Source organism: Rhinatrema bivittatum, chromosome 18 (genome assembly GCF_901001135.1).
Source record: "Rhinatrema bivittatum chromosome 18, aRhiBiv1.1, whole genome shotgun sequence".
Classification (NCBI taxonomy): Eukaryota; Metazoa; Chordata; class Amphibia; order Gymnophiona; family Rhinatrematidae; genus Rhinatrema; species Rhinatrema bivittatum.
The window spans coordinates 44,804,466-44,828,878 of NC_042632.1; the positions used below are offsets into that span (position 1 = coordinate 44,804,466).

At 39.5% G+C, this 24,413-nt stretch overlaps 1 protein-coding gene across 5 annotated transcripts in view; it reads left to right on the forward strand.

Moving 5' to 3' along the window:
• FAM13B (family with sequence similarity 13 member B) overlaps positions 1-24,413 on the forward strand; it is a 119,891-nt gene that overhangs the window by 67,743 nt on the left and 27,735 nt on the right. For 3 of the 5 annotated variants that reach the window (XM_029584018.1, XM_029584019.1, XM_029584020.1), the window contains exons 14-19: positions 5,173-5,320; positions 6,452-6,517; positions 16,215-16,422; positions 18,506-18,635; positions 19,342-19,423; positions 19,929-20,149. In XM_029584018.1, the coding sequence (XP_029439878.1) occupies positions 5,173-5,320; positions 6,452-6,517; positions 16,215-16,422; positions 18,506-18,635; positions 19,342-19,423; positions 19,929-20,149 (855 nt within the window). The remainder of the gene's footprint in view (positions 1-5,172; positions 5,321-6,451; positions 6,518-16,214; positions 16,423-18,505; positions 18,636-19,341; positions 19,424-19,928; positions 20,150-24,413) is intronic. The other 2 variants (XM_029584021.1, XM_029584022.1) reach the window with 1 other exon arrangement.

Below are 24,413 nucleotides of genomic sequence, written 5' to 3' on the forward strand. Positions count from 1 at the left end.
CAGCCTTCCTCCGGTGAGAGGGAGTCCTAGTCCACCCGTACCTGGATGACTGGCTCATTTGGGCGAAGTCAGAGGACTTGTGCGTGACAGCAGTCAACCGGGTCCTGTCTGTCCTCACCTCCCTTGGGTGGATAGTCAATTTTTCCAAAAGCAACTTCAAGCCCTCTTGGGTCCTCGAATTCTTAGGAGCGTGCTTCGACACCCACGTGGGCAAAGTGTTGTTACCCGAGGCTCGTGCGCTCAAGCTCATGGATCAAGTGCAACATCTGTTATCCCTCTTGGTCCTCACAGCCTGGTATTATCTCCAGGTTCTGGGTTCTATGGCTTCAACTATAGATTTGGTTCCTTGGGCTTTTGCACATATGCGTCCTTTACAGAAAGCTTTGCTATCCCCCTGGAAGCCAGTCTCAGAGGAGTTTCAAATGCCCCTGCCGCTCTCCGATGTTATCGCCAACATGCAGTGGTGGCTCTCCCTTGCTCACCTATTGAAGGGGATGGCCCTGAAAACACCTCAGTGGATTATTATAACGACTGATGCCATCCGCTCCAGCTGGGGAGCAGTGTGTCAGACTCAGTCTATGCAGGGATGTTGGTCCCCAGTTCAATCCCACTGGCACATCAATCGCCTGGAGGCCCGAGCGGTCCGTCTGGCACTCAAGGCTTTTCTGCCCCTGATCCATCGCAAGGCGGTGAGAGTTCTCTCCGGCAATGCTACCACGGTAGCTTATATCAATCGACAGGGGGGCACCAGAAGTCGTCCGGTGGCCCTGGAAGCCAGCAAGCTGCTCACCTGGGCGGAGCGTCACCTGGATCGGCTGGCAGCCTCCCACATTGCGGGGAAGGAGAATGTTCAAGCTGACTTCCTCAGTCATCAACGGCTAGACCCTGGAGAGTGGGAGTTGACTGGGGTGATGGATCTGATTGTTCACAGGTGGGGGGTCCCCCACTTAGACCTGATGGCAACACTGAGCAACACAAAGGTTCCCAGATTCTTCAGCTGCAGAAAGGAGCACTGCTCGGAAGGGGTGGATGCCCTGGTTCTTCCCTGGCCTCACGACATTCTCCTCTACCTGTTCCCCCCCCTCCCCCCCTTGGCCTCTGTTGGGAAAAGTACTCAGACGAATAGAACTTCACAAGGGGCCCGTCGTTCTCGTAGCGCTAGAGTGGCCTCTGAGGCCATGGTACGCGGATCTGGTGAACCTTGCGATGGATGGTCCTCTTCGCCTTTGTCACCTCCCAAAACTGCTTCGTCGGGGTCCAGTATTTTTCGATTAGGCGGATCACTTTTGTCTAGCGGGCCTGGCTTTTGAGCGGCGGAGACTGAGGAAGAAGGGGTGTAAGGAAGAAGTTATATCCACTCTGTTGCGGGCCCGTAAGCCTTCTACCTCTCTCGCTTACGTTCGGGTATGGAGAGTGTTTGAGAATGTGTGTGCCAAGTCCGGATTGCCGACGCGTAAGGCTCCGGTGTCCCAGATCCTCTTTCCTACAGAATGGCCTCTCCAAAGGTTTGTCTTTTTCAACTCTTTGCGGTTACAGGTTTTGGCTCTCTGTTCCCTCTTAGGCAGTGTCGATGGTTATGCCCTGGTGGTCCATCCAGATGTCATTCGATTCCTCAAAGGGGCCAAGCATTTGAATCCGCCTGTCCGAGCTACTTGTCCTTCGTGGAGCCTTAATTTGGTGCTTCGAGTTCTTTGCGAGGCACCCTTCGAACCCCTCCGGTGTGCCATGCTTAAGGACCTATCCCTTAAGACAGTGTTTCTAGTTTCTATTTGCTCCGCCAGGAGAGTGTCCAAGATCCAAGCTTTGTCTTGTAGGGAACCTTTTCTTCGCTTCTCTGATTCAGGTGTCTCCCTTAAAATGGTACCATCATTCTTACCAAAGGTCGTGTCTTCCTTTCACATCAATCAGTCGGTGGAACTCCCTGCTTTTTCTTCAGAAGACGTTGCGAGTACGCCGGGTGGTGACCTACGGCGCCTTGATGTAAGGAGTACTACTGCAATATTTACAGGTTACAAACTATTTTCGACTCTGATCATCTCTTTGTCTTAAGTGGCCCAAATAAGGGAAACAAGGCTTCTAAGGCTACAATTGCTCGCTGGCTAAAGGAGGCGATTGTGTCGGCGTATATCTGTTGGGGCAGGACAGTTCCGGAGGGCTTAAAGGCTCATTCTCTGCGTTCACAGGCTACTTCTTGGGTGGAGAGCCAATCGGTCTCTCCGCAAGAAATCTGCAGAATGGCTACTTGGAAGTCTCTGCATACTTTTGCTCGTCATTATCGCCTCGATGTACAGGTGCCAGTGTTCGGCTCCTTTGGAAGGCAGGTGCTTCAAGTGGGACTGTCTCAGTCCCACCCTATTTAAGGAAGCTTTGGTACATCCCACTGTCTGGACTGATCCCGGTACGTACAGGGAAAAGAAAATTGGTTCTTACCTGCTAATTTTCGTTCCTGTTCCTCCCGTTCTGCACTTTTCAGGCCGCTCGAAGTTCTTTTTTCCTTCACAGGTGTGGAGAATGCCTTCTTCCTTGCAGATCTATTACATGACAAAACTATAAGGCACCGGATGTATCTACCACTATAGATATTTTTATAAGAGCTGTTTGCACTGTTTTAAATTCACATTATAATATTCAGGTTATATTGGTTACTTGCTTGATCTTATTCAGGCTTTGATAATGTTTATACTGAGGGGTGCAGGGTGAGCACTGTCCTCATATAGGATACCCTTTCAGTTTTTCTCTGTCTCCATCTGCTGGACAGGAGGCTCAACCCAGTGTCTGGACTGATCCGTGGTACTACAGGAACTAAAATTAGCAGGTAAGATCCAATTTTCCTATAAAGCACATACTGAGCCGGGAATACAACAGTTTCCAGCAGGAAGCAAACCTGAGTTCATATCAAAATGTGTATGTACAGGTGGCAAATCTGATTGCACCAATAATTGTGCAAACTCTTACAAGGAAAAACCAAACCTTCAAAATCCTGTAACAAATGCCAGTGTCTCTTGACGACGATCACCTATTTACTTTTTTAAAACACATACCATAGACATGATGGCAGAAAAGGATCAGTGGTCTATCCAGCCTGCCCAGCAAGGTTCCCATGATAGTTTCTGCAACCATGGGAAGCTTGCTGGGCATACTGCATGAAGAGGAATTGCCCAATCTCTGAATCGAGCACTACTCCTCATGGTTAATATAAGGTGCACAACAGACACCTTTACTTGAATAACCCCTACCAAAAGATGCTGGTGCATATTCTTTGTATGCTTCTTGTATTTAACTACTGACTAACAAACCCTCCATAACTGAAAGAATTGTCCAATCGATATATTCTTGTGGATGGACCTAGGATAACAGCTATTAAAATGCAGTAAATTATTGCGGTTGGTAGGTTTCTTGAACAGGATGGTAGAAAATTTCCTATCATTCAGAACTAACATTGTGAGTAAACCATAAATGAGGGTCACATTCATTTAAATATTCAAAAAAGTTATCAAATCAGGAAGACATCATCAATATATTGCGGCCATGTTACTACCTTGGTTTGATGCAATGAATTGCAAATCCAGCATTCCTCAAAACAAGGTACACAAACAGGCAGACTCAAAGAAGCAAAGTGCAACATATTAATTATGCTAGTTAAGCAAAATGACACTGTTCTTCTTACTGACATTTTATGAATGCCAGAATGCTCTGCTCAAGTATGTGGATCACACAATATGCATGAAAAAGCTCTGAGAAAATTATTTTAAATGTGCTTTCTACTTTCGGATGTTTTTTTTGTAAAGAAATGGTAAATTTGAAAGAACCAGCCCATCCCTGCCTCAACACCAACATCATAAAATAGAAATATATAAAAGTTGATGTTAGATGGAAGGCTGGAAGGCTGCAAATCCCATTTGGTCTACCCATTTTTTTCTACTTACAATACTGCAGACCCTACTAGGTCTCTGGTTTTACTCTCTCTTCCCTTCTGTTAAGGGTTCTCTATGCTTTCTTGGATTGGCCCCACTTTCCTTAATGGGTAGGTTTGGCATGTATTTTTCACACTTGCTATGGTACCTTATACCAAAAGTATTAGGTATTGTATCACAAACTGAATTTGGTTGGTGTATTAGTCAACAAACAGAAAATATAAGGAAATATCTTTTTATTAATACATTTGACTAACTTTCAAAAGTAATGCTCCCTTCCTCAAGTCCAAACAGAATTTTGTGTTGGGGAAAAATGTTTCATATAATATGAAAAATGGTACAAAGCAATTGGAAATCAGTGTGAGTGATGCCATTTGTGCTATTGCAGAAGTAGCAATTTCAGTTTAAATTAAATATTTCTATCCATGTCAATTTGAAACACTTTCTGGTCGATTTTAAAAGCCTTACATCCACCAAAACCATGAGATCTGCTCTTCTCAGAACCGTGCATGCCACACGGATTTTAAAACCCACATGGGTGCGCGCGTATCTCCCGGTTTACATATAACGTTTTTTTTTTACCAAAAGTAGCGGGGCATGGGTGGGACATGGACAGGCTGGAACTGCACCATGAAGTCTGCACGTAAGTGTTTGTGCACAAGCGTGTGCCAGGGTCTCCTACTGCCTAACTTTACTTCTGCTGTGGACAAGTCTGTAAGTCGTGTAACAAAAAACCAAGCTGACTAGCCTAACTTAAGGCTCAAGGCTAATAGGGTAACATAAGAGCACGTTAGCTAGGGGGCTTAAAGTCCTCTCCTTTACTGAACTGAAGTGGGAACAAACTGGGGAAACTGGTAAATGCGTCTGCCACTTTTTCTACTAAAATCCTCCCCATGTATGTGCACGAGTTGCCATATATGCGCAGATGCACGCGTCAATATAAAATCACACGTGCTTATAAGCTTATGTGCGCACATGTTATAAAATCGGATCCATATGCACTCACTAGCAAGTGCACGCATATGTGCACCTGAGCACGGGTTTTAAATTTTATCTTTATGGGGATTGGAAGCATAAGCAGTGGTGTGATGTTAGTTTGTGAATGTATGTGAACACATGATACAATATTCCTATTAAAAAAAAAAGTGCACTTGTCTTAATGTTTTCGGTACACATTATTTAGTTGTATGTAACACTGATAGTTAAAGCTAATTTCATTTTTGTGCAACATTTTGTAATAAAAATTGTTTACATTTAGGAGACTGATGGCAAGATTTGTGATCTTAATGCTAATTCTGAAGCAGAAGTGCTGGAAACTGGAAATATTAGTTCTGATGAAGGCACTGTGTGCATCCAAATTCCAAATCTAGAGTTGAAAAGCATTTCTGATGATGAAAGCTGGGAAGGTAATTTTAATCATTTCCTATTTAAAATTAAGTGCAACTCAATAACGTAACATTTATAATCATCTGTCTTTTGCTTTTTGCTTTGAGATCTGCCTACTTTTGCCATAGATATTTTTAAAAGTAAAATCTGTTCTAGGCACGTAGTGTAGATTACGATCCATAGATCTGTAGCCCATCTATAATTTTGGTGCATGTAGTGCCAGATAACTTCATATCGTGCCACAAAATGTGCTGTACCAAATCAAAAGGGTTAAAATGGTTACTGTGAATTTCAAAGAATATTGTTGATGGCATTGCTTTTGGTAAATTTGGCCTATGGTCATGTTGGAAAGAGATTTTTCATCATATAGCAGCACTTGATTATCAGGCACACACTGGTAGGTTGTGAAGATCAGAGCTATCTGTATAATATTTGGTGTAAATTTGTAATCCTTTTTTCTAAAGAATTTACCATCATTTATTTCACGTAATATTTTGACTTGGTGTTTCCTGCTACAGGGTTAGTACTAATTACTGCTGCTTCAGTGTTCCTATGTTCCTCTGAAGAGGATGATGGAAAGAATTATTAGACTTCTAGACCAGTGTATTCATTGCAACTGTGCAATTTAAAATTATAAATTATGTGAGAACAGAATCGACTCAGAAATCATGCTGTGGTCACATTACAAACCCCATATTTTGGTGGTACTAAATCTCTGATCCATTTTATAAAAATCTGAACTATGTAAATCTTTGCATTATAGAGTATAGAAAAAGGAAGATGTTTCCAAGTCTGTTTTAATATGTTTGGCTTTTGCTTCAGTCTTTGGCTGTAGCCGCTTTATCCTGGAACCTGAAGGCAAGCATCAGTGACCATAGGCACAAGAGAAGCAATTGTCAAAGAAAATTGTGTGCAACTGTTTTAAGCTAACCATTGCAGAGGAAAAAGCAAGGTTTTGTGTTACTTTTCTTTAATGTTGCTTAAATGTTAAGTGCATTTAATTTCACTCCTTTGTCAGAGGTTTTCAAAAGTGTTTTAATAACGGTGTTTGTCGTCATTGGGAATATGTTCCTTCTTCCTGTTATATGTATGGTTTGTTCCGACTGCTGTGTGTTCACAGTATTTCTGCCATTTTTTTTCCATTTTATTAGCGTCATGCTCTATCACTATTCCCCTTATTGATTTCAAAACAATGCATCTGCAGAGAGATGGGGAAGGTAAGTATGGTTTGCCACACATCTACATTCAGTAACTAATCGGACTTTTTTTTTATTTTTAATTAAATGTTCCTTTTGTGATCTGTGAGACTTTAATTTTTTTTTTTTTTGACTAGCCCTTCACCTGCTCTCCCATTATCTTGAAAACTGTCAATTATAAATGGTGCTCTATGAATATATAGGGTTTTTTTCCTTAATTTTGCAGCTGAGTCTTTAGTTTTCTGACTTGAACATTTTTATTTTTCCAAAAAACATTTAGCATTTTCCTCTTTATTTTTTACTTTGAGGGAAGCAGGTAAAAGGTTCAAGTTGGCACTTGTGATGAGCCAGTCGTCAGATTGCACATTTTTAACTTGGTTTTCAAATGTTAAGTATCTTCCGTGACAGGCAGATGCATATCTTAATTTTGAGGTCTTCTGTAAAGGGACACTTCATGTTGAAATGCATCTCTGTGTGAATATAGCAGTTATACATTTATACAGGAACTGCGCAAAACTAACTTATAAAATCAGCTTTCTATTTTACTTATTTCCTGGCGTTGTGGCCTGTGATAAACTCCCTGAGTACTAGTAATTGAGAACGGCAGCTTCAAACTGAAAGTTGCATCACAGCACTTTGTCTTCCTCTTTTCTTCCTTCAGGAGTCCTTCCTACCCATCTTTTATTGATCTCTGATTCAGAAGATCCATAGCAGCAGCCACCGTGTGTCAGCTTCTGAGGCTTGGCAGCAGTACTGTTTGAGTGTTGGTTCTTCCTGGCAGCTAAGGAAGCGCACCTTGTGTTTTCTTGACTTTCTGCTACACCTGTCCAAAAACGCTTGGGATTCATCCATTTCCTCATTACTGATAGAGGGAGAATGCCCTTTTGTTTAATTATTTTTGTTTGACATCACTGGCATTCAAAGCTATTTTGGAGAGAAAAATTTTCTAATTTGACTTCACAATTTGGGTTAGGTTCCTAACTAGAAATCTGCTTTCTATTTTGGGAATTTTTCTTTTTTTAAATAAAGAAACAGTAAATCTGAAATAATTGAGCCGATCCCTGCCTCAACACCAATATTATAAGATAGAAATATAAAAGGTGGTGCTAGATAAAGACTGCAAATTCTAGAAAGCTGAAGGAGCGAGCCTACGTTAAATTTACTCCCACCCCCTCCTGGCAGAGGATATGGTAGAAGACAATGACAGTTGAGTTCTAGCTGTGTTAAAGTAAGAGTGCTCTCTTTGAATTCTTCCTTTGTGTGAAAGAAAAGCTCAAACCACAAGCATTTTTCAAGGTAAGATTCACTCTTAAAGAAATGTCATCAGGAAATGAGATATCCAAGCTTCCTGTGTACTGTGCTGGTTATGGGGATTGCGCAGCTGCATCAGAGTGATCTGAGGTTTGTGCAGTTTGCTTGGCAGCAGAGACTTTCTTCCCTTCAAAAGTCCAGTCTGACAAAAAAAAAAAAAAGAGCATCATTCAGGTGGCAAGAAGTAGTGTGCTAAAAAGTCAAGTAAATCCAAGTACTCCCAACTCCAGCGCTGAAATGGCAGCGGCGCCACTATGAATTCAAGCAGAGCTGTTGTGAGGAGCAGCATGATTACGCTGACAGTTTAGAGCCAGGAGACAAGATGTCCAGACCTAGTGATGCCTGTGTAGCTCAGAAAAAAAAGCGATGCAGTCATCAAAGCTTTTTTTTTTTTTTAAATTTATGCAATTTACATTTAAAATGTGACATCTCAACATTTCTGATGGAGAGCTGAATGACCATGTACAGTCGGACTCTTAGCCTTTACATTTAGTTAAACAGGCCAAGAGAGCAAAATTCAGTGCTGGTACATTGAGTCATGATAGTCCTGGTAAGGATTCTCCAGAAGGCAAATTTCTTGCAGGTGAGGAGACACTAAATACGCTTATTCCACAAAGATGAGATATCACCCTTAATTTCTCAAGTAAATAAGTCCTTGGGGCTTGAGGAACAAGTGTCTACCAAGAGTTGTGATGATATTCTCAAGGGCATAAGAAAGTTACCTATGTCTTTTTCCTTACACCCAGAAATTGAGAAAATGATTTTGTTAGAATGGGAAACGCCAGTTTCGAGAACAACAACTATTCCCATGGAAGGAGGGGTTTCTTTAAAGGACCCACGTCTTCTCCACTAATAGTTCTGCAATTCAGACTGCAATTTGTTTAAACTGTTTCTCGAGCTTGACTTCACTGGATCCAGCAACTTTAAAGTAGTGAGGATGTGTCACAGCTAGTCTGCTGCTGCATATATAGCAGATGGTATTTACAATTTAATAAGGCTTTCATTCAAATCTTGGCATTGTCAGTAGGAGCAAGACATCTTTGACTTAGACAATGGGCAGCAAACATGAGGTCTGAAACTCATCTCTGTAAATTGCCCTTTCAGGGGCAAATGCTATTTGGAGATGTCCAGACCATGTAGAAGTTTCCTTAGACCCGAGAGAACACATAGCTTAAAGAATCCTTTTCTGATTGCTTGAGGGACTTGATGTCTAAATGAGTGGGTTCTTTTGACTTGATTCTTAATTTGAAATTTTGAATTGTCCAAGTGAGTGATTTTTTTTTTCAGTGAAAATAGAATGAGTAAATACAGCAAGGAACTCTTAGACATATTTATCGAGAGCTTATTGTGATTTAACCAGGCTTTAACAGCAGAAAAGCATATGTTAAGGTGTTCAAGAGTTCCAAGTGGAACGAATGTGCAAAATAAACTGAATATCATCAGCATATACTTTGTAACAATCAGACAGGTTAGAGAGTATTTTACAAATAGGCATTAGGTAAATATTAAACAGAGCGGAGGAAAGAGCCGATTCCTGAGGATCACCAGTTTTAATGTCAGAGACAGAAGAGGTTTCATTGTTAAATTTAATGTGTTGAGAGCGATCAGAAAGGTATGAGCGAAACCAAGTTAGAACTTTTCCTGCTAACCCACATTCTTGCAACCAGAAGAGAAGAATATGGTCAATAGTGTTGAAAGCTGAAATGTCAAGCGAAACAAGGAGAAATTGATGACCGTTGTCTGTTCCTCTCCTTAGCGTGTCACTGCGTGAAAGTAAAAGTAACTATTCCCATCCTTAATTTCTGTAAGAGATGGCAGCAGAATTTGTGTTGTAGTTTGCCCCTGCCATTTCCCCTCCCAAGACTATGGCCTGTGGAGTAGCATCTAGGAGAGACTTGACTGAAAAATCGATTTTCAGATTCTTCTTTTAAGAACCGCTTACTTGAGATTTCTTTTGAAAGTGAAAATCTGTTTGGATCTCATCTTGAGAAACTAGTTATGGAGGTGACTGAAAGGAAACTTATTCTGCCACAGGACAAATATTAATAAAGGTAGTCTCCCTTTAATTCCCCTAATAGAGACTTCTGGAAGACAGAATTGTTTTCCACAGGGTTGCATGATCCAACTACTGTGGGACCTTTGTGAGTGGTAGTCTGAAAGAAAGGGGAGAACCACCTGATCCACTGAGCTGTCTGCTTTAGCGAGTAGAAGGGAAGTGGCAGATCTTCTGTAAAAAAAAATCCAGTGTAGATGTTTGGTTCTTGGATATCATTCAGAAGGGTTACTTCAGGAAATTCTTAGGCCTGCTGAGGCATTTTTCTATGACTATGAGAATTCCCCAGGAAAGTGGCAAGGCTGCTGTATTATAGCAGACTGAATCAGCTTGTGAGAATATGGATCATAGTATCTATCCCTTTGACACAAAGATACACACAAGTTTATTCCAATTATTTATTTAAAAGATTTGTTACTTGCCCTTCCACAGCCTATTCTAGCCTCTACATTCTGAACAGACCCATGAGGATTCAGCATTTTAAGATGCGATTCCTTTATTTTCTGATTCATATGAAAAATAAATACTTAACTAATTATCTGATTCATGTAATCAAACCAGGGGCTTTCTAAGCCATGTGCATCTGCACGATGTGAACCAGCACAAAGGTGAATGACTTTCAAAAGTACCTTATTTCCTTTCAGTAACTTTGAATGCCAAGGTCAGGATGCAAGGCTTAATTTGTCTTCTGTTAAGTGGACAGCATATTTGAGTCAAAACTCACCTAGAATATTGCAAGCACACAAGGTGATTGATTGATTTATTTATTTATTTATTTTGCTAGAGCAAAGCTGGATTTTCAGTTGGTATAAGTGTTCTTTGGACTTGTCACAGTATCAATCTGAAAAGTATGATTCTTTTTCAGTTTGAGACTAGTTAGGTTACTTTATACTGAAAGGGATTTCTGCCCGTCTTTGCCTATGGATCCTGAGACTCATGCTGTCTATGGTTCCATGGGCCATGTTTCATATAAGAACATTGCTGTATTGGCTCAAATGTAATTGGCCTGATTCTAAATCAGACCTACAGTTTAAAAAAAAGCCTGAAAATGGAGGTCAGATTTAGACAGATTCAGTCCTTAGGGCTTAGAGTGCTGCCATTCTGCTTTGATCTTTACAAGACTAATCCTTACACCTGACTGTCTTGAAATTGAAGACTTTCTTTTTGGCCTATCATTTCTTCAGAACAGAATGCATGAAAATTAGATCTGGCAGCATGGTAATGGAAAGGTATTGAAACAAAAAAAGGGTCGTGTAAGGGGTGCCAGTATGATTCAGGTGACATTCAGAGTGCTGACGTGAGTACAACAAAAATCTAGTCATTCTGTGAGTAATCCATGTAGCAGGACGTGCTGAACCTGCACATCCAGAATAATTCCGACTCCAGGAGAATGGGAGAACATATAAGATTTGCCATACTGGGTCAGACCAAAGGGAGCACAAGATAGATGTGCAGGCTCATTTGTGCTTCATGAAGCCATTTCAGTTATTGTCCTGATGTCGTTTATTCCATGACATCATGCCACAAAGGTTCTTTTGTCTCTTCTTGGATAACAGGGCAGTAGCTATGAATGAATTTGCTCAATAATGGAAAAAATTATATGTATATTTCTTCTCTGTGGGCAGTATTATCTTTAGTGCCAGCAAAGCAGAGAGAATACTGGTTGCACCTTTCTGAATGAAACTGTCTGACAGTGGAAGAAACTCAGATTACCAGATATTCTAGACATTATAAACAATACCCCATTCTCTATCCCAATCACAATTTGTGATATGGCCTAGATCTTGAGACAAATGCATTTGTATTTAAGATCTACCCTGGTAAACTGAGTTGGATCTGTTAGGAGCAAGCAAAAGTGCCAGCAAAGCCTATTATGCTTTTAGGAGATACTTGGTGTACATCTGGGCCTCAATCCTTTTATCCTAGTTTTGAGGTTTTGTTTGTTCAGGGTCTAGACTTGGGTCTGCATGTTAACACATCGCAGGTTCATGTAACTGCTATTTCTGATATCAAAGGTTGTTTGGTATTTCTTTTCTCTTCACACTGATATTCAGAACACTATGGGCTGGATTTTAGAAAGATTACGCGCGTAAATGTGGAGGATTTACGCGCGCTGGGATATTTTAAAAAGGGACGGGGGTGGGGTCAGGCTCCCGGCACAGCGGCCATATTTGTCACTGTGCCGGGGATCGCGTGCCAGCAGTTGGCTGGCGCAAAAAGTAAAACAAAGATTTTGGGGGGGGGGGGGGGGTAGAGTAGTGCTAGGGAGGGAAAGGCTAGGGGAAGGGGTGGGAAGGTCAGGTTAGAGGGGCGGGAACGGGGAAAAGCAGCGTGGCTCGGCGTGCACAATTGTGCACCCCCTTATGTGCGCCGACCCCTGATATTATAACTTGCGCACCTGCGCGCGTAAGTTATAAAATCGGGTGTACATGTGCGTGCGCACGTGTACACCCGTGCGCAACCTTTTTAAAATCTACCCCTATATTTGCAAAGGCTCAAGGTATTGAGGCCACACTACTTTAAAGTTTGAATTTTGTTTTAAATATTCTTATGGAGTTTGTTTGAACATAAGAAAATGCCATACTGGGTCAGACCAAGGGTCCATCAAGCCCAGCATCCTGTTTCCAACAGTGGCCAATCCAGGCCATAAGAACCTGGCAAGTACCCAAAAACTAAGTCTATTCCATATTACCATTGCTAATGGCAGTGGCCATTCTCTAAGTGAACTTAATAGCAGGTAATGGACTTCTCCTCCAAGAACCTATCCAATCCTTCTTTAAGCACAGCTATACTAACTGCACTAACCACATCCTCTGGCAACAAATTTCAGAGTTTAATTGTGCGTTGAGTAAAAAAGAACTTTCTCCGATTAGTTTTAAATGTGCCCCATGCTAACTTCATGGAGTGCCCCCTAGTCTTTCTACTATCCGAAAGAGTAAATAACCGATTCACATCTACTCGTTCTAGACCTCTCATGATTTTAAACACCTCTATCATATCCCCCCTCAGTCGTCTCTTCTCCAAGCTGAAAAGTCCTAACCTCTTTAGTCTTTCCTCATAGGGGAGTTGTTCCATTCCCCTTATCATTTTGGTAGCCCTTCTCTGTACCTTCTCCATCGCAATTATATCTTTTTTGAGATGCGGCGACCAGAATTGTACACAGTATTCAAGGTGCAGTCTCACCATGGAGCGATACAGAGGCATTATGACATTTTCCGTTTTATTCACCATTCCCTTTCTAATTCCCAACATTCTGTTTGCTTTTTTGACTGCCGCAGCACACTGAACCAATTTCAATGTGTTATCCACTATGACGCCTAGATCTCTTTCTTGGGTTGTAGCACCTAATATGGAACCCAACATTGTGTAATTATAGCATGGGTTATTTTTCCCTATATGCATCACCTTGCACTTATCCACATTAAATTTCATCTGCCATTTGGATGCCCAATTTTCCAGTCTCACAAGGTCTTCCTGCAATTTATCACAATCTGCTTGTGATTTAATTACTCTGAACAATTTTGTGTCATCTGCAAATTTGATTATCTCACTCGTCGTATTTCTTACCAGATCATTTATAAATATATTGAAAAGTAAGGGTCCCAATACAGATCCCTGAGGCACTCCACTGTCCACTCCTTTCCACTGAGAAAATTGCCCATTTAATCCTACTCTCTGTTTCTTGTCTTTTAGCCAGTTTGCAATCCACGAAAGGACATCGCCACCTATCCCATGACTTTTTACTTTTCCTAGAAGCCTCTCATGAGGAACTTTGTCAAACACCTTCTGAAAATCCAAGTATACTATATCTACCAGTTCACCTTTATCCACATGTTTATTAACTCCTTCAAAAAAGTGAAGCAGATTTGTGAGGCAAGACTTGCCCTGGGTAAAGTCATGCTGACTTTGTTCCATTTATTACTGAGAGTATTTTTGGTTGCAGCTTGCTCCATCAGAGTATGAGTACATTGAAAGCTCTGGCCCCTTGTTACCTTGACCTCCATGATGTTAAGAACCATTCCAAGTTTTTTGTTCCTACGGTTATTTCCTGTTCACATTAACCAAGAAATTGTCTCTTATGTCCAAAGTGCGAGAATCCTAAGGAGTTGAATGCCATTGGAAGGGATGTGTATTTGTTCTATTTCATTGTTTTTATGCACACAGATTGTTTATACATGTAAAACTGATTACATGCATATGTAACAAAGCAATATAAAATTAAAAAATGCAACCAAAAAACCCCTATGAAAAGCAAAACATGTTTTTCCTGTGTAAACCCCTAGTTATTGGCAGGATGTTAAGAGGGCATTCAAGTATTACCTGGAAAAGACAGTTCCTCAAAAAAATATGAATAATTCTTGTATGACATTGGTAAGAAGGATATATCAGTTTCTGAGACCTCCATCTTGAGAGAGATCTTACGTCCTGGGTGATAAATTCTGTAGAACGCTCTTTGTGACCTTGAGCAAGTGACTTTACCCTCTGTTGCCTCAGGTACAAACAGATTGTAAGCCCTCTGGGACAGGGAAATACCTATCATACCTGAATGTAATCTGCTTTGAAGTGTTGAAAAGCAGAATATAAATAAAATACAAATGCAATACACTAGTTTACTTTGATCACACTCAATGCAGTCTTTGTATTTAAAGATATACAAAGCAATAACATGAGGTTTTAGTTATATTTTTTTTATGAAACACTGCAAACTGAGCAAATGGCCATCATATGATGTGGCATTTGAGAGGAGTTCTCCAGGCTGCTGTGAAACTAAGTCATGACTGTTGGGGAGTATAATAGAAAAAGGTTTTCTTACCATCAATTCCTTTTCTATAAACTCCAATAGCAGACTGGCCTTCCTGTAAATGTTTTGGGTATGCTGCTTCCCTGTACGAGCAATTTTTTTTTTTTGGGTGGGGGGGGGGGATTTTTTTTTTTACTATATAGACTAATATAGTATTAAAGAACACTACTGAGATTTGTATTTTAAATTGTGACTGCTGCAGAAGTACGGAGACTGAGCGAGGAGGATGAGACTGGATAAGGAAGTACTATGGTGCAACTTTGTTTGAAATTGCTAGTGTCAATACACATCTCAAACAGTGGTGCTGCAAGTCCTGCCAACTGTAGGATTTAATAGAGCAGGAAAATACCCAGTATATTGATTAGTAAAAAGGTTATCATACCAGATAAAAGCATGGCAAGACCTGGACAGCAGTTTCAGTGCCCTTGCTTGCTTGTTAGTGCTGATAAGCGAGTTTAGAGGGAATAGATAATGCAGGATATAACAATCCTGGATTGATTCAGCTATGATTGACAACAGGCTAAGCTGCCTTGAGCATTTTTTGACTCTTAATCTTTTTAAAAATCATATGCAGATAGTTTGGTAAGTTTTTTTTATTATGCAACAGTCAGCCCTGCATTAGTGGAAAGGGGTACTTAAACTTGAAGTGCTTTGTGCTATATTGAAATAAAGACTCAAGCAATGTTAAATTACAATTTTTATTTTCATAACATTCCTTGGCATGTGTATGGTCATTTAGATACATATAAACCATGATTTGAGCTGTCTGACTTGAGAGTTGGATGGGTATAATGCACTAAGCATTTTTTGTTTACTTCGGCATCATGGTGTGAGCTTGGCCATAAGATACTTGTCACCAAACATTTTTTAGTACTATCAAAAGTAATTAAAGATTTATGCTACTAGGGGCAATCAGTCTTCAGTAAGCATGAGCTTGACTTATATGAAAGGAGATTGAGGCACTTTTAGTTTCAGAACATTTTTGTCCAAAGTGTACAGCATGTCTTTTGAAAATGAAGTCTATTAGTCTGTTCCTTCTTTGGTAGAGGTGCTGTGAAGCCGCATTTGGAAAATGGATAAAGCTAAGTAAAAGTTATCTGCTTATTTGGATTCACTCCCTAAAAATAATCCTCTTGTTTTATCTGTTCACTGGGAAAAATTATTGGATAACAGGCAACTGGTTATTATAGCCAGTAACTTTAAACTATAGGTGCTGCTACTCCCAAATAAATTGGTTAAGAGCCCAATAAAATGTTTGTATTCTTTTTAGCAAGCGAGTATTTAGAAAAAGTACTACGCTCTGATTTGCAAAAAGGAAACACATACCAGCTTAAATATGAAGACCATTTTTATGTATTTTGGTCTTTTGATTTGTGCAACCTGACGGGGTTAAGAACTTTTCTACAATCTACATCAGCACATCTTTTTACTTTGTATGAATGTTACATACATGTACAAGTCTGTTGGATTTATGCATTTTTCACTACCATTTTGGTTTTTGCTAGTCTAGTGCTATTCCCATGTGGTTGTCATTTCCTGTTTATATTTTGTAGAGCCGTTTCCTGCTTTTAAGTCATGGCAGGAAGATTGTGAATCTGGAGAAGCTCAGCTGTCACCGCAAGCTGGAAGAATGAATAGCCCAATGGAAGAGGACCTCCAGCCCATACTGTCACATCGTTGTTTGGACTTTGGTCAGAGTCAGCGCTTCTTGCATGATCCTGAATCATATGACTCCTCATCTAAAGCACTTTCTTTTGTTAGGTATGCACTAGTTGGACTACGATATGCAAGTTTCAGTTGAAAAATAATCTGTACTTGAGCTGTTTTGCCCAATCGTGACATGGACTTCCATTTAACACAAACAAAAACTCAAGATGGCTATGAGGAATTATTTCCAGAAGAGTGTATAGTTCTGTTCCTTAGTACTTTACACCATTAAGAGGTAAAAACAATCATTTATTTTCTTCCTTTTGGCATAGCAGTTGCTCAGAACTGTTTCCTCCCTGATTATATGCGAACCTCAGTTATTTTTCTGAGTTCTTGTCATAAGTGACATGCTGGATCAGACCTGTGGTCCATCAATCCTAATATTTATACTGGACCCTATGCCAACAACATTTTCAAAAACTTCATCTAGGACTGACTAATCAATTGACCTTGATTGTTAATAGTCTCTTTGGGTTTTCTTCCATCCTCTTTAAAAACTGCAAGGATTCAACCATTACTTAAAAAAAAAAAAAATCTTATTGGCCTATTTCCAACTTGCCTTTTATTGGGAAAGTATTAGAATAGTTTTGTATATTCTCAGGTTCAGAATTTCTTAGGAATGTTTAATGCTCTTTACCCCAGGCAGGTTATAGCATGGAGATAACCTTTACAGCAGTCATGTGAAATTAGTCAGTGCACATGAGTACTATGATGGTCTGGTTGTCTGTATAGATATGAGTGTAGCTTTTGATCTGGTGGATCACAAACTGTTTTTAAAGAGGCTGTTTCAAGTAGGTTTTTCTGATACTGTTTGCGTGTATTGTTTCTTATCTGACAAGTCTCTTCAAGTTGATTTGGGCACAACTATTTAAAAAATTAGGCCTTTATCATATGGTGTTCCACGAGTCTATGCTTGACCCATTACTTCTTAATTTGTTTCCTGCTCCTCTGGTTGTTTTAATTGAAAATTTAGGTTCTAGTACATTTTTATATGTGGATGATTATACAGGTGATTGCTTATGGGAAAAATGTCTTTGGATTAGCTGTCGGAACAGTTCCTTCCTCTAAAGATGCATAGGGTTATAATCCCATTAAATGAGCATGTGACACTTTTAGGTATTTCTATTGCTTCATAGTTAACAATGACATAAGTGTCTGTGGTAAAAGTTTTTATTTCCTATACATTATCAGTGACTTTCTTGAAGTGTGATCTTCAGACACTAGTGAATTTTTTAGTTTTCTCACATTTTCTTGACTATTATAATCTTGTTTACCTAGACTTGCCAGCTAGTTTTAAAAATGTCTACAATTCGTTCAGATTACTGCAGCATGGGTGATATGTAACCTTCACAAATTTGATCATGTATCTACTGCATTAGAGCAGCTTCATTAGCTTCCAGTTCAATCTTCCATTAAATTTAAATTATGCTTGATCTTTAAATTATTGTGCAGGTATCGCCCACCTATCTTTCAGATCTGCATGGACACTATTCTGCTGCTAGAATCTTTCGCTCATTTTAGCATGGCAGTACCCTTTCATATTAAATTGGAAGAAACAAGGTGTTTGACATTTTCTTACCAGGCTCGATTGTTTTGGATTTGATTCATGAATGGATTGGAATGCGTAACAGGAAACAAATTATTTACCCTTTCAAATAGCACTAGACTAGGGGACATGCCATGAAACTGACCGGTAGCAGATTTAAAACATTTAAGTATTTTTTTTTTTCAATCAGTACGCTATTAAGCTGTGCAATTTGTTGGAGGCTGTGATCAAATGTTTGGAAAAGTTTCTGAAGGACAGGTACAGGAATCACAACCTCCTATATCTGGGAATGAGCAACAGGAAGGTGGTCTGGGTACATAGTTTAGTTTATTATGTTTGAGAGATCGCCTTTCAAAATTAAAGCAATTTGGTTATTTTTTGTAAACTACAAAATTATAAAAATTTGTACAAAAATAAATACAAATGTTCTGAAATAAATTTTTTTTGTTACGCATTCATGATTTGATAGACCTCTATCATATCCCCAAGTATATCGTGTCCCAGAAGTTTAGTACACATGCTTGGCATACAGCTGTTGGTTTCTATGGAAAATGAATACTAGAAATAACTTTTTAAACATTTTTCATTAAGAACTCACAGAGCATCTTTTAGCGCAAATGATGATAAAAAGTATGACAAGACGCCACATCAGCTAGCAAAGAAGTTACAGAAGAAAATTAGACAATGTGAAGAACAGTTTGAAAGAGAAAACAACTCTAAAGTAGGTTAATCATAATAACACTTTCGATACAGAGATATATATTTCCCCCTTTAACCATCCTTTTTAAATCTCCTCCCCACATGACTTTGCTCCCTCACAGTGCCAAGGGCTGGAGGGTTAGTCTTCAAGACTGAACCCTTCAATGCTGTTCTTTTGCCAGCAGTGATTGTTTCCTGTAATAATAATGGTTTTGCTTTCCGCCTGAAATACAGACTGCTCAACTCTGCAAAATGCCTGAGTCCTGGTAGACAGTCTCCAGCACTGCACTGCTCAGTCCTATGGCTAAACCACAAGGTTAGCCCATTAACCATAGTGTTCAAATATAGTTTAAAATTCCTCTGCTTTAGCCTTTTTTGTATTTCTTGGATTTTGAGCTGTTATTAAACTTTTAAAATTTGAATAAATCATACAAGTTTTGTATGTGTTGTGGAAGAATTGTGGTTGCTGTGTTAGTCCACTTGAATATGTAGCATTAAGTATCAACAAACAGATGACATCTGTTTACTGGATTAACTTAATAGGTCTGTAACTAGCTTTCAAGAATTATCTTGTCTATATCAAGTTAGGGAAGAAATAATGTGGTTACACTGAGTTTAAATAGTACAGAGTCAGCTAGGTCTTAAGTTGCCTGTTTTACAGAAAAAATGGATTACTAAGCATTAGTCATTGTAGGGTACTTACATGTTTCTTTTAAAAACTTTTGCAGCCCGCCTACAGTGATATTGCAGCCAATCCAAAGGTTTTAAAGTGGATGACCGATCTTACCAAATTGCGAAAACAAATTAAAGGTAAGAATTGCTAACAATTTTTTTGTTATGGAGCAGAAAAATGTATTTCACAAAATTAATATAACCTGCATTTTCTTTGTTTTAATCAGGTTTAGAAACCATTTTTGGAATGCATGTAAAACCAATTTTCAACAAGTCAGATGCACTGAACAGTGCATCATACACTATACCTTACATCTAATAAAAATGGAGAAGCCCTTTAAAGGATGCATTTTTTTTCTCTCTTCAGTTGTTAGTCCCTTGGCCGCCAACAGCAGCAAACAAGTCAAACCAATATAACAGAAGTTCTCTTCTTAAATACCACATTATTGCAAAATGTTTAAACATTTTAAAAAGTCTCTTCAGAGTGTTTTTGGTTTGGATTTAAAAATTTGATTTTGTAGCTGTGTAGGGTTTTTTGTCCAGTAGCTGATTTTTGTTTCCTTTTATATAAAAGCCTAAGGTATAAGGAAAATTCTAAGCTGTCTTTAATATTTTTTTATATATGAATTTTTCTACAATTTAGATTCAAAGCACAAAAGCTCAGATGGAGAATTTGTACCTCAAACGCGTCCACGAAGTAACACACTTCCAAAAAGCTTTGGCTCATCGCTTGACCATAATAATGAAGAGGCTAATGAGGAACCCATAGTTGAGAAGAAACCTACTCAGGAAGATACACTTGAACTCATATTGAAAAAACTGAAAGAAAAACGAGCAGAAAGAGGCCTTCCAGAAGAAATGAAGGTAAACATAGCTGAAGATTTAAAGATAGTGCTTACCAGAAACTGGATACTCTTTAAAAATTAGAGTCTTCAGCTTGGAGAAGAGATGGCTGAGGAGAGATATGATAGGTCTATAAAATGAATTGTGTGGAAAGAGTAAATGCAAATTGGTTGTTTACTTTTTGAAAAAGTACAGACTAGAGGACAAACAAGTTGCTAAGTCATAGAGATGTGCTTAGTTTTTATCTGGCGGGTCGGGCTTCGGGTCAAGTGACCCGTGGAAAACGTTGTTTTTCAACGGGTCGGTTTTTTTTCTCTGCAATTTTCGCCAACCCCCACCCCAACTTCAAATTTACTTAAATACAACCCTCTCACACCATCCTGATCCTCCCCCCCCCCCCCCAAAGACTTACTAAAAGCCCTGGTGGTCCAGCGGGGTCCCGGGATCCATTCAGACAAACTGCAACAGTATTGTTCCAAGAGACCAACTGACCAATAGTGGGGATGGATTCCTTTATGATACCATGGAGCAAAGGCCTATTGTATGTATTCCCTCCAATTCCCTTAATAACAAAGATAATTCTCAAATTAATAGCCCCATTGTGGCCACACCAAAATCGGTTCCTGTGGCAGCACAGACTTGCAATAGATGGAGTTATCAGATAACCCTTAATACTACACCTCCTCTCTCAGTATGGAAGAACAGTTCTCCATTCCAAACTCCAATCTCTAGCAGTAACAGAATAAAGCTAATTAAAACTTCAGCTGCCCAAAGAAGTAAATGAAATACTGCTAACAGCAAGGAAACCAACCACAAGAGAATCCTGTAAATATAAATGGACAAGATTTAGTCACTGGTGTTGAGCACAGAGTTCAGACCCCATTCTCCTGTTCCATCCCAGTATTGGTAAATCACTTAATCTTATAAAAACTGGTTTAAAGTCAAACTCAATAAGAGTACATCTGAGTACCATTGCAGCTTATCACCAATATGGAGGCAACCAACCAATTTCCCATCATCCAATAATTTCTAAGTTTATTAAAGGTCCTTACAATTAAAAGCCCCCAATTAAGATGCCACCACCACAATGGGATCTCAAAACAGTGTTAAAGCAGTTAATGAATCTGCCATATGGCAAACACACTCTTCCTGATAACCATAACATCAGTCTGGAGGAGTAAGTGAGCTACAAACTCTAGTAACTTACCTTCTGAACATGCAAAGTTCCTACCAGAAATGTCTCAATTTCATCTAAACCCAACAATAGCATTACCAACATTTTTCCCCAAAGCCACATCTATCACCAGAGAAACAGGCTTTTCATACAGTGGACAGTAGGATACTATTCTACTTAGAACTAAATTGCTTAGTTAAGACAATTCAACTTTTGACAAAAGTAAGAAAGGGAACTGTGTAACAAATCAGACATTGTCTAGGTGGCTTTCCTAATGTTTATATCATTGTTATGAAATACAGAATTACTATATGCTGAACCAGATAAAGGCCCATCAACTAAGAGCTATGACCATAGCCCATCTCAACTCTTCGATGTGGACAACTGCAAAGCAGCAAGGTGGTCATTGATACACTCCTTGGCTCAGCACTATTGTTTGGAGGAAGAGTCTTGGACAGTGTGTGCTCAGTAACATTCTGAAATGAGTAGCTGCTCAGTATCTATGGGTTGCAAAGAAAAAAAAGACCACCCTTAGCTGGGGAGTCCTGTCTTGTGTGACTTATTTGTTAATGCTTGTCCAAGGAGAAAGCAAAGTTGCTTAACTGAAACAGGTGTTCTCTTTGAACAGAAGAATAAATAGCTACATAATCTCTCTTTCCTCCCTGGGAAGTTGAGAACAGGCTAGAGAATAGATTGAGGGAGAGGCATGCAGTGGCATTGACTTGGGAACTCAAAGAAACTTATGGGCTAAGAAAGATTGAGTTCCAACTTGGTGCTGTCAGATGTTGCCCAGCTTGTGTGGCTGTTTTGCTGGCCACGGAGAACACCTGTTACAGGTAAGCAACTTTTCTTTACATAAATAGACAAAGGAGCACAGTTTCTGCAAGACTCTGCAAAGAAGCTGTCAGAATATGGAATTGGGCAGTCTTGAAGAACATGCTTTTTTCTGCTGTTTATTTCCCAGGCAAAGACCATGTTTTAGTAATCACTTCAACTTCACGAATGGTGTCTTTATCCTGTGGTGGTGTAGAATCTTTTTCTCAATTGGGGAATGCCAGTTGTGGACCTATTGGTGTCCACATGTAATCACACACTAACTCTTTATTGCTCCAAGAGACCATCACCTGATGCGCTTGCATCAAACACGTTCCTAATTCAGTGAGAAGTTCCTAATGTATGCTTTTCTACCAATTCCCCTGATCTCAAAAACAAGTTATAGGCAGAATGATTCTCATTGCTCCTTTTGTCTTCTGCATATCTGGTTTGATTGGCAGAAGCGCCATCTAGCTGCTATCCAATTTTTCTAGATCTCCTAAAAGCACTCACCATAATACACAAAACCATTCACAAACAACTCACCCTAGACCTACAGACCCCACTCAAACTCCATGCCTCAGACAGGCCCATCAGAGAGGCATATAAAGGAATGCTGCAAGTCCCACCTACCAAATCCACCCGGCTAACAACCACCAAAGAACGTTCCTTCTCTACAGCAGGACCAGTCCTCTGGAACAAACTACCGACTGATCTAAGACTGGAACCATGCCTCCACACCTTCCGAAGGAAACTTAAGACGTGGCTTTTCCTCCAAGCCTTCCCCTAACACAAATTAACTCGTCATACCCAGATCAAGGAACTTAATGTCTATTAATTTCATAACATATTATATGATAATTACCTAGTTAATCTCTATCGCTCTTACTCCTACTTCACTTATTCCTAGCTACACTAGCTCCCAAGTTCAATACCCCTGTTTATTGTAACTTTGATTTTTCGACCTTTCTTATTTATGTTTACTCTGGTTTTATTTTACTTTTGGTTTTCCCCTGTTCCATGTAAACCGGCCTGATATGAATCCCATTCATGAAGGCCGGTATAGAAATGTTTTAAATAAATAAATAAATAAATAATTCAGTTCAAACACAAGGTGCTCTAATAATTTCAAGTAGAAGAAATTCTCTATATGATGTTCCCTCATCAAGGAAGACACTTTTACATGCTTAACTTCCACATTACTTCAGTATCTTCTACATCTTTCCAATTCTGGCCTGAAATTAGACTCGAAATTCTCTTGACCACTATTGCAGCATGTCATCATTTAGAAAGTATACCAATTTGTCAACATCTCATATCTAGTTTTATCAAATTATTATTTCATTTGAAATCTTCATCAAAATTCCACCATCTCAGTGGGTCCTTAATATTATTTTGTCCAAACTGATGACACCTTTTGAGCCATTAGTGACCAGTGACTTACAATCCTAACTGCAACACGTAGAGAAAGCAAGCTCCAGACTCTACTGGTGTATCCACCCTACATGCAAGGCTTTCACAATAACATTGTTTTTGAGAATTTGCCCTACATTTTTGCCGAAGGTCATCTCGCAATTTCACTGAAACTATGTTTGCCAATATTTTTTTCAAAACTTCATTTTTCATTAGCCAAACAATCCCTTCACACTTTAGACAGCAAAAGAACTATGCTGTTCTATCTGGATAGGGCTAGGAGTTTTGGAAAGTCCTAGATGATGCAAATAAGCTGCATGAGCCTAAAAAGAAGCAGTCTCTCTCATCCTGCCTGTCCAAATGCATTTCATTTTGCTACTCAAAAGCAGGATCCAACTTCCACAAAGGACTGTTGCCCATCAGAGCAGGGCCACTGTAACCTCCATAGCCTAGTTGCGTAGGCCACCACTCAGGGCCAATGTTGTGGAATATGATACCAGCAGTTTTAAGGAGTGAACCTGATTTTAAAGATTTTAGAAAGAGGATTAAAGCATTTTATTTTGCTCAAGCATTTTAGTAGAAGATATGATTGTGCATCTGTTTTTGTTAATTTTGTTATCTTATAATTTTATTACATATGTACTGTTTAATTTACGATTATGAATGTTTGCTTGTGATCCACTCTGGACAATTGCTTAGAGCTGGGATGGAGAACTCCATTCCTTGAGTGCCACAAATAGGCCAGGTTTTCAGGATAATCCACAATGAATATGCATGATAGATTTGCATACAATGCAGGCACTGTGTACAAATCTTTCTCATGCATATTCATTGTGGATATCCTGAAAACCTGGCCTGTTTGTGGCTCTTAAGGACTGGAGTTTG